The sequence below is a fragment of the Podarcis gaigeae genome (assembly GCF_964106915.1).
Source record: "Podarcis gaigeae genome assembly, chromosome: 2".
Lineage (NCBI taxonomy): Eukaryota > Metazoa > Chordata > Lepidosauria > Squamata > Lacertidae > Podarcis > Podarcis gaigeae.
Genome location: NC_139679.1, coordinates 108,174,527 through 108,184,953, shown reverse-complemented (window position 1 = coordinate 108,184,953; position 10,427 = coordinate 108,174,527). Strand labels below are relative to the sequence as shown.

Genomic DNA, 10,427 nt, shown 5'->3' with positions numbered 1-10,427 from the left:
AGGACAACTGGGAAACCCTTCCTGGTCTACTGCAAATCACTCAGTAGATCTCCCACTGTACTTTCTTCTCCACCTGCTCTAGAGTTACAGCAAGACTACTCTAGTGATAAGTTGGGTGGCCAGATTCTTACGGGCTGAATGACGAACACAGACAGCTGTCTGTGCAAAGTACAGAATATGATAAAGGTAAAGGACCCCTGGACGGTTAACTGCAGTCAAAGGTGACTATGGGGTGCAGCGATCATCTTGCTTCAGGCCGAGGGAGCCGGAGTTTGTCCACAGACAGCTTTCTGGGTCATGTGGCCAGCATGACTAAACCGCTTCTGGCACAAGAGAACACCGTGACGGAAACCAGAGTGCATGGAAACACTGTTCACAGTGGTACCTAATTATCTACTCACACGGGTGTACTTTCAAACTGCTAGGTTGGCACAGTGGCGTAGCGTGGGGGGTGCAGGGGGGGCTGGCCGCACTGGGCGCAACATCTGGGGGTAGGGGTTAGGGGGCGCAAATCCACGGGTTAGGGGGCGCAAATTACTTGCCATGCCCCAGGTGCTGACAACCCAAGCTACGCCACTGGGTTCGCAGAAGCAGGGACAGAGCAATGGAAGCTCGCCCCGTCGTGCGGATTCGAACCACCAACCTTCCGATCAGCAAGCCCAAGAGGCTCAGTGGTTTAGACCACATCCGTACAATACAGTTAAAGCAGTTCCCAGGATTCTTTGGGGGAAGCCATGCCTGTTACAAATGCTATAAGAGTCATGGCTTTCCCCCAAGGACTCCTGGGACTTGTAGTTTGCTGAGCAAGCTGGCCACTTAGAGCCTTCCTTCACAGCTCCTCCACGCTCCCCTACAAGCATCTTCCATTCCTGCTCACTGACCTACCCCTCCACCTGAGTTTTTCCATCAACCCGGATACCGTAGGGCTTAAGTGACAAAGCATATATTGTGCATGGATCAGAAGCCTGTGTGTGCAGCTTCCGTTTAAGCTGAAGACAAGCACACTGTTTTCAGAGACAATTTGGAAGCAGCCTCGCCGCCTTTGAATCCAAGCGCACCTTCCTTCTCCCGGAGCTGGGCTCTGAAAGAAAACGAGTTCTGCAAGTTTGCAGCAGCAGCAACAGCCGGTTGTGGCCGGTGCAGATTGGCTGGCCCCTCCGATGTCACCGAGAAACCTCCTCCGCCCAGTCACCCGAGCAGCTTTGCGCTGTCCATTCAAGAAATTAAAGCACACTAATTTAGTGAATGGATACTTCACCTACCTCTTACGAGCACCACCACCACTACCCAAAGCTGGTGCAAGAATAGAAAGATGGAGCACAGGTTGGGGAAATGGTTTCATTCACAGATGACACGAGAGCCCAAATCTCATATTGTATTATTTTACTGAAGAACATCTGCACGCTGGATGGGGACACCTGGCAGGCACCTGGACTCCCCTTCTCTCCCCCGCTCCCCTTGGCAGCACCCACTGCTCCCACCCACATCTGTTGGGACAATAAAGTGCTCAGATTGGAAAAGTGTGGGGAGAAACAGGTGTTGACGCATGCATGCTTGCTTGCACACACACACATACATACAAGCTACTGGTTGAAAGGGAGCTGCTAACCCACATTTCCCTAATATTCACCAGCATCCTGCCCAGCTCTTACCCTCCCTGTGGCTTCAGATCCTACATTCCTGGTGGGGTGAGAGATGAAGGCATTTGTGGCGAGTCTGGCAGAGAGTGCAGTGCAGGCAGCAATCTCGTAGGCAGAGCTCAGAGTTGGCAAGCACACTGGCGATGCCCCTGCCCACCCCATGCGCCGAAGAGCAACGCTTCCCTATGAACTTTGTTACAAGAGAACTGGCAAGGTGTTCGTGTCTTCAGTGGTTGACAGCTGCCTCTGAAAAGGAAGCAGCCTGCTTGGGTTTCAGCCTTCTTACACAGTCTCTGGACGTACCCCTGGGTGTCTGGATAGGAGCTTTCTCCTATTTAAGAAGTGCATTCTGCAACTGAGAATGCGCAGGAATGCTGCAACTTCCACTGCCCTACAAGCTAACTGCACTTGATCCCCACCTCCTTAACTTATGCCTTCAGTCTTAACACGCGCAGATGAGACTAGGTTGCAGTTGTGCACAATCCTGCGCTTGTATACGCAAGCATCGAGGGAAGTCAAAATGAGGTTCGATGGCCTTGTGCAATGTGGCTTATATGTGCAACCACAGGAGGAGTGAATGTGTGTGTGTGTGTGTGTGTGTGTGTGTGTGTTTCTAGTTCCCAACACAAACAGGCACAATCAGACTGGGCAGGGGGCCTAGTTTGACCATTTTGATGCTAAATGACATACGAAACCAATCCGTCGCAGTCTAACTGCGTGGAACCGTTTGGGGTTTGCACAGTACAAAAACGCTTTGGCCGAGCTGTGCAACAGGCTGGCTTGGCCCACAAGTAAACGGATTATCCCTTTTAATACTGTTCATACTGTTCTCAGAGCTACAGTGCCTACCTTTTCCAGACAACCAGCTGCGCCCGGAAGCGATACGGAAGCAAGGAGGGAAAAGCTTCCACTGGTAACTGCAAGCACAACTATCAATTGCTATGCTGCAGTTGAACCGTACTTCAGCTGGGGCTTCTGTAGGCTGCAGCAGCCAAATAACTGCATGCAGAGAAGTGCACAGGAACAGACCCTGCAGGATGCAATTGTTCAGAGTCTTGAGAGATTTACACACACACACACACACACACACACACACACACACACCCCAACCACAAAGAGCCACAGAACCCTTATTTCTGCCTGATGCCTGATGCACACCCATCTTTCCAGAGAGGCACATTTGTCAAGTCACCAAGTGTGCATGTGCATTTGGGGAGGGGAGGGGCAAAACGGCGGTGTCCCCTGCAATCCGCTACTTCTAAAACAAGTCTCCATAGAGTTGGCACCTGGATTCCAGGTTCAAGGGGCACAGGCAGGTGGACGGACACAAAGGTATTTTACAAAAACCAGAGGTTATGATTTCTCTTCTTCCCTCCCCCCTTAGAAAACGAACAAAAGAACTCTGAGCAAACTCCCCAAGCCGGCTGCATAAGTCCCTTCCCACTGGTTTCGTGAGCCTCTGCCCCGACCTGCCTTGGCTGCGCCGGCGTCACCCGCCCTCCTCCCCTCCTCCGTGTCGCTTGCCCAGGAAAAAAGTGTCACTTGTAGAGCAGGTGAACGCGGCTGCCATCGCAGTTGTTTCGCCCCAGCTTGTCGGCCTGCTCGGCCACCAGGCAGCGGACGAGAGGGAGGCTGGGCTGGTAGAGGTTCGGGGCGGTGGCTGCTGAGGCCGAGGCCGAGTTGTTGAAGTGGTTGTCAGCGGCACAGTTGGAGGAGCGCCGCCGGGACCGGAGCTGCTGCCGCTCTTTCAGCTGCTGCTGGAGCTCAGAGACCCGCTCTTCCTTCTGTTGGGTAAAAAAAAGAGAGAGAAAAAGAAGAAAAAATACAGTTACCGTATTTTTCGCTCCATAAGACGCACCAGACCATAAGGTGCACCTAGGTTTGGGAGGAGGAAAACGAGAAAAAATTATTCTGAATCCCAGAAGCCAGAACAGCAAGAGGGATCTGGCTTCTGGGATACCGTGTGGCTGTTCTGGCTTCTGGGATAACCGCGCCAAGCCTCTTCAGGGCAGCGGGATGAAGGCTCCCCCGGTCTGAAGAGGCTGCACAGGGCTAAGGCAGAAGCCAGGATAGGTGCGTCGTTGAAGGGGAGCTGCGCAGAGAGGGAGAACTGCATAGCGCCCCTTCAGCGAAGCTGGAGAAGGAACAGAAGGAGTCCCTGAAGCACAGGACAGGTGCGTCCCTGAAGGGGTGCTGCACAGTTCTCCCTCTCTGCGCAGGGTCTCCTTCTGTTCCTCCTCCCGCTTCGCTGAATGGGCGTTGCGCAGCTCTCCCTCTCTGCGCAGCGCCATGCGCTCCATAAGACGCACTCACATTTCCCCTTACCTTTTAGGAGGAAAAAAGTGTGTCTTATGGAGCGAAAAATGCGGTAAATCCAGTCAAAGGCGACTATGGAGTTGCGGCGCTCATCTCGCTTTCAGGCCGAGGGAGCTGGCATTTGTCCACAGACAGCCTTCCAGGTCATGTGGCCAGCAGGACTCAACTGCTTCTGGCGCAAGAGGACACCGTGACGGAAACCAGACCGCACAGAAACACTGTTTACCTTCCTGCCACAGAAATAGCTATTTATCTACTTGCACTGGCATGCTTTCGAACTGCTAGGTTGGCAGGAGCTGTGGCAGAGCAACGGGAGCTCACCCTGTCATGGGTGTTCGAACCGCTGACCTTCAAAATGGCAAGCCCAAGAGGCTCAGTGGTTTAGACCACAGCGCCACCCACATCCCTTATTGTTGGGGAGGGGCAAGGAGGGGAAACGGGTGGCTGCAAGTGACTTAGAAGCATGAAAGAGGCGTATATCTCAATACCCCCAGGACTGCCTCTCTTTCTCCAGGACTCCGTGTTCATAATCTGAGGCCGTTCTTTGTGTGCCTCCTCTGTGTGAGGTCCAGAGGGTGGCAAGTCGAGAACGGGACCTTTTCTGTAGTGGCTCCCTGTTGTGAAATGCTCTCCCCAGGGAGGTCCGTCTGGCGCCTTCATTACATAACTTTAGGCACCAGGCGAAAATGTTCCTCTTCAACCAGGCTTTGGGCTGATTAATATTTTACAGCCTTTTAAATGTGTTTGTGGGGAGGGAGGGGGGCTGTTTTGTTGTTTTTATTTTAATAACAAAAACAACTGCCATCAGCCCCAGCCAGCAGGGGCAATGGCCAGGGATGTTGGGATTTTTTTTTTTTTTAAATATAGCATCTGGAGGGCCGCAGGTTGTCTACCCCAGTACGATTCCCCTTTGCAAACAGACCCAGGAAGTAATTAACAGCAGGCCCTAAGGTTGCCTGGCAACCAAATCAGGCCTCGTTCCCTTGACTAGCTGAGTCGTACCATATTTATTGGTACATTTGGTTTACTCAGATCGTACGCCAAGTACTTTGAACGCTTAAGGAGGAGTTATAGGAACAGTAAACATCGTAACACCACCTTGTGTGCCCTGCGGGTGAGTTCATGCCAAGTCATACTCAAGAGTAGACCCACTGGTTATAACAGGTCTACTCTGAGTAGCTGTCATCACCCCTTATAGTACATTTGATGGCGTCACGGTTGGTGTGTGGCTTTATGTTTTATTGTATTTAATCTGATTTTAACTGTCGATGTACTATATCCTGGGACTTTTCACGGCAGAGCGGGTTTATCAACAAAAGCCAATGAAACAAATTCATTGGTTTGAGGTTTTCTTTCTGTTTTGTTTTAAAACGTCTTCCCACCCCAACCCCCCATCTTATATGTGTATTTAGAAATGTAGGGGGAAATCGAAATGCTGTGTGCAATTCTGGCCCCCTCTCCTTAAAAAAAGATACTGTGGAGTTGTAAAAGATTTCAAGTGCAACCAAGAGGGTGGTGCAACTGCCCTATGGGAAAATATTAAAACATTTCATAGAATCCTAAGAGTTGGAAGGGACCCCGCGAGTCATCCTAGTCCAGGGGCCAGCAAACTTTTTCAGCCATGGGCCGGTCCACCATCCCTCAGACCTTGTGGGGGGCCAGACTATATTTTGAAAATAAATCAATAAAGGAATTCCTATGCCCCACAAATAACCCAGAGATGCATTTTAAATAAAATGACATGTTCTACTCATGTAAAAACATGCTGATTCCTGGACCGTCCATGGGCCAGATTTAGAAGGCGATTGGGCCAGATTCGGCCCCCGGGCCTTAGGTTGCCTACCCCTGCCCTAGTCCAACCCCTTGCAATGCAGGAATCTCAGCCAAAGCATCCATGACAGATGGCCCTCCAAACTCTGGTTTAAAAACCCCAGGGGAGTCCACCACCTCCAGAAGGAGACTATTCCATTTGCAGCTTTTTAGCTTAGAGAAATGACGTGCAGCAGGTGACATGACCGAAATGTACAAAACTATACATGCCATGGAAAAAGTGGATCGGGAAAAGCTTTTCTCCCTCTCTCATGGCGTTAGAACTTGAGGATATTCAACATAGCTGAACGTTGGAAAATTCCAGACAGATAAAAGAAAGGGCTCGGTCATGCACCACACAGTTAAACTATGGAACTCACTGCCACAAGAAGCAGTGACAGCCGCTGACTTGGATAGCTTTAAAAGAGGATTGGGCAAATACACGGAGGAGAGGATTACTGATGGCTACTAGCCATGATGCCTTATGTTCTACCTCCACTGTCAGATCCATTTCTGAATATCAGTTGCTGGAAACCTGTTATGTACTGAGTTGAATAGGATCCAAAATGCAGCAGTCTGATTGGCCCTAGAACAATGCAGCAGTATGACTGGTCTGCAGGAGCCACCCAATCCAGCTCCAGATGGAAGTGAATCCACAACCTGATTGGCCTACAGGAGAATTCCAGAATTAGCCAATCACGTGGGGCCCATTGTGTAAATAATGTATATAAAGCAGATACTTTGAGGGGACTTTCATTCCTCCTCACCACTATGAGCTGAATAAAGAGCATGAAATCCACTCTCGACTCTGAGTATATTTCAAAACCCCAGGAGGAGAGAGGGCTGTTGTGCCCAGATCCTGCTGACAGGCTGGCTGGCCACTGTGAGAAAAGGATGGCTGGACTTGATGGGCGAGATCCAGCAGGGTTCTTCTAATGTTCCAGAAGAGACAAGCCACCAATGGCAGGAAGCACAGGGCAAGGGGGAGGGAAGACACACACCCAACTTGACCGGAACAAGTCACACCCTGCCTCACCTCTGCGATGATCTTCTCCAGTTCGCGGTTCTCCTTCTCCAGCATCCGCGACTTCTCCTCCTCGTTGTTGTTGGTGGACGAGCCCGTCTTCATGGTGTCCTGCTGCTCCGACTGCCACTCTCCCCGAGTGATGAGGCGCCGCATCTGAAAGAAGAGGCCACACACAAACACATGGAGCTCAGCCGTACGACTGCACCTCAGCGTCAAGGGAGGAGAAGGCCGAGCCTGGCAGCAGGAAGGGGGAACTCTGGTGCTGGGCCAAAAGTGCCAACCTCAGGTCTGAAAGCAGAGGAATTTTTTCAGGGGGAGATTGGAGAGATTCCTAAAAATGTGGAAGAGGGGGCCAAATGCTTCTCCATCTGGGCCTTGGGACTCTCCCCAAGCTTCATCCCTCACTGGATTGTTGTGGGGGTTTTTTGGTTTTGTAAAACTCCCAAGCAACACTAGGCAAGTCTGCTATATATTTTGGGAAACTGTTCCTTCGCCACCTCTTAAGATTTCATAACCAGTGTGGTGTAGTGGTTAAGAGTGATAGACTCGTAATCTGGTGAACCGGGTTCGCTTCCCCGCTCCTCCACATGCAGCTGCTGAGTGACCTTGGGTCAGTCACACTTCTCTGAAGTCTCTCAGCCCCACTCACCCCACAGAGTGTTTGTTGTGGGGGAGGAAGGGAAAGGAGAACGTTAGCCGCTTTGAGACGCCCTAGAGTAGTGATAAAGCAGGATCTCAAATCCAAACTCCTAACCAAATGCTGCATGACGGGGTTCCTGAGATGAAGGAGCAGATTTTCCATCTACGCTTGGGCATCCTTTTGAGAAGCCTTTCCTGCTCCTCGCCCTCCCTTGAGTGCTTTTGCCTGGCTGGACTGTGCCCTGTGATAATGCCTTTGGCCTGTCTGGATGGAGAGACGTGTGTAGCGGAAACCTCTGGCTTTTGCGTGGCTGGAATGCAGCCCACTGTACAGAAAGGTAGCTTCACGCCAGTTTCTCCACCCGCTTGTTGCCATTGAACCTCACCCACCACGGCCACCCAGAAAGTTGCCCGTGAGAGAATGCAGCCAGGTCTCCTGAGTAAGATGCCAGCGTGGAAACTGGTTAAACTACTTCTGTTTCCGTGTCCCTGGATCTGTGGGAGGACTCGGTGAGATGCTAACAGGCATTAAGGTTGGGAATGGTGAAACTAAGGACTAGGGTTGATGAGGAAGTACAGGGAAATGTGAACAGCAAAAATTAGTCTGTTGCTGCTGTGAATCCCTTTATCCCCATCCCAGTGTAACCAGCAGAGACACCAGGGGAAAAACACTGCGGTGAGGGGCACAGAAAGGACAAAGCGTATTTCTAGGTGGGCAAGCTACCGTATTTTTCGCTCTATAAGACGCACCAGACCACAAGACGCACCTCGTTTTTGGAGGAGGAAAACAAACAAACAAAATATTCTGAATTCCAGAAGCCAGAACAGCAAGAGGGATCGCTGCACAGTGAAAGCAGTAATCCCTCTTGCTGTTCTGGCTTCTGGGATAGCTGCGCAGCCTGCATTCGCTCCATAAGACGCACACACATTTCCCCTTACTTTTTAGGAGGGAAAAAGTGAGTCCTATAGAGCAAAAAATACGGTAAGTCTCGGGGGGGGAAAGTAACAGTATACAGTGGACGCTCGGGTTGCAAACGTGATCCATGCGGGAGGCACGTTCGCAACCTGCAGCGTTCGCAATTCGCAGCGTCACATTGGCACACGTGTGGGTTGTGATTCGGTGCTTCTGCGCATGTGCAAAGCATGATTTAGCGCTTCTGCGCATGCACGATTGCTGAAACCCAGAAGTAACCTGTTCCGGTACTTCCGGGTTCGGCATGGTGCACAACCTGAAAACGCACAATCCGAAGTGTCTGTAACCCGAGGCATGACTGTAGAGGCGGTGACCGTTTTAGGCTAACACATGGGTCCTTTTGGACCTCAAAGGAGGAAGAATGGGCCCCCATGCAAAACTGTCACTGCCTGTATGTTAGTGGGAGGGAGCTCTTTTTGGGGGATCACTTACCGTCCCCCAGTCCCCATCCCCCAGTGTCATCCATGAGTATAACCTCATCCTCCATCTGTTTACCTGGAAGCAAGTCACACTAATTTCAGTGGGGCTTACTAAGCAATAGACATGTGTAGGTTCGCAGACTTTATCTCAGCACATTATCCGTGCTTTACATCAGGGACTGTAAATTATGGGGAATAGAACTTGGCCCCTTTTTGGGTAAGTGAAACCTGAGATTCTTGGGCATGCGCTAAGTTCTGCTGCATACCACGCTAGGAGCCAGTTGCTACCAATGCGCAGCTCGATCCCGGCTTGGTTGTTACCTTGGGCACAAAGAGGACAACCAGGGTGATGTAAGAGGAGAAGACAATGGCGAGGGAGGCGAAAGCGAAGGCCGCATCCTGTTGACTGCTCAGGATCATGGTGACCGGGGCAGTGATGAGACACAACACCTGCAGGAGGGAAGGATTAGAGACAGGGTCAGGGTGGCTGTGCAAGTCCGGAAAAGAAACATTGCAGCAGTCATTAGAAACGAGGACATGCAGGAATATTTTATTCTGTATCGCAAAATTGACAACTGTGCTTTATAGTCCAATCTTGTCTGTATAGCTCAGGGCGGATAGGTAAAGGTAAAGGGACCCCTGACTATTAGGTCCAGTCATGGCCGACTCGGGTTGCGGCGCTCATCTCGCTTTATTGGCCGAGGAAGCCAGCATACAGCTTCCGGGTCATGTGGCCAGCATGACTAAGCCACTTCTGGCGAACCAGAGCAGTGCACGGAAACGCCATTTACCTTCCCACCAGAGCGGTACCTATTTATCTACTTGCACTTTGCCATGCTTTGGAACTGCTAGGTTGGCAGGAGCAGGGACCGAGCAACGGGAGCTCACCCCGTTGCGGGCATTCGAACCGCTGACCTTCTGATCGGCAAGTCCTAGGCTCTGTGGTTTAACCCACAGTGCCACCTGCATCCCTCAGGGTGGATAATGGCACTGAATTCCCACAATGTGACAACAAGACTGCACAAAGGCAGGTGGCTGGCACTGTGGCGCTTTACACCAAAGACAGCAACTTGTTTGAGGCCACGTGAGGGTCATGGCTAGAGTGAACCCAGATGTTCCAAGGGCCTCCCAATCACAGAATCAACATCTTTCCTTGCAAAGTGGAGGCTGGGCCTGGGGAAGCACAAAAATCACCTCTAACGCCCAAAGGAAAGACAGCTTGGTACCAGGGTACATAGGGATGCAGTATGCTGCCTTATACAGAGACAGACCATTCGTCTATCCAGAAAGGTTGTAGCTACATCAGTGGTTTTCAAACATTCCCCCCTCTCATCCCACGGGCCACTTGGAAATCCTGGGGGCCTTGGAATATCACTTAATGATTTTGCGCCTTCTTGTAACAATTCTAATGCGCTGTGCTTGATGCTGTTTGACTTTTCATTGTATTTTCGTTGCCCCTTTTATGTTTTATATAATCCGCTTTGCTTCACTACAATCCGAATTCCACGGAAATCAAATTGTAACACGGCAAAATGCAATATATAAGAAATAGGAGGAGCGAAACAAATACAATTAAAGATCATGGCAAATGTTTAATGTGATGC

At 50.8% G+C, this 10,427-nt stretch overlaps 1 protein-coding gene across 1 annotated transcript in view; it reads right to left on the bottom strand.

Moving 5' to 3' along the window:
• Positions 1-1,368: 1,368 nt before the first annotated feature.
• GABBR1 (gamma-aminobutyric acid type B receptor subunit 1) overlaps positions 1,369-10,427 on the bottom strand; it is a 168,876-nt gene continuing 159,817 nt past the window's right edge. The window contains exons 22-24 of the mRNA XM_083723342.1: positions 9,145-9,273; positions 6,802-6,945; positions 1,369-3,424 (exon numbers count right to left, since the gene is read on the bottom strand). Of these exons, the coding sequence (XP_083579468.1) occupies positions 3,179-3,424; positions 6,802-6,945; positions 9,145-9,273 (519 nt within the window). The 3' untranslated portion in view covers positions 1,369-3,178. The remainder of the gene's footprint in view (positions 3,425-6,801; positions 6,946-9,144; positions 9,274-10,427) is intronic.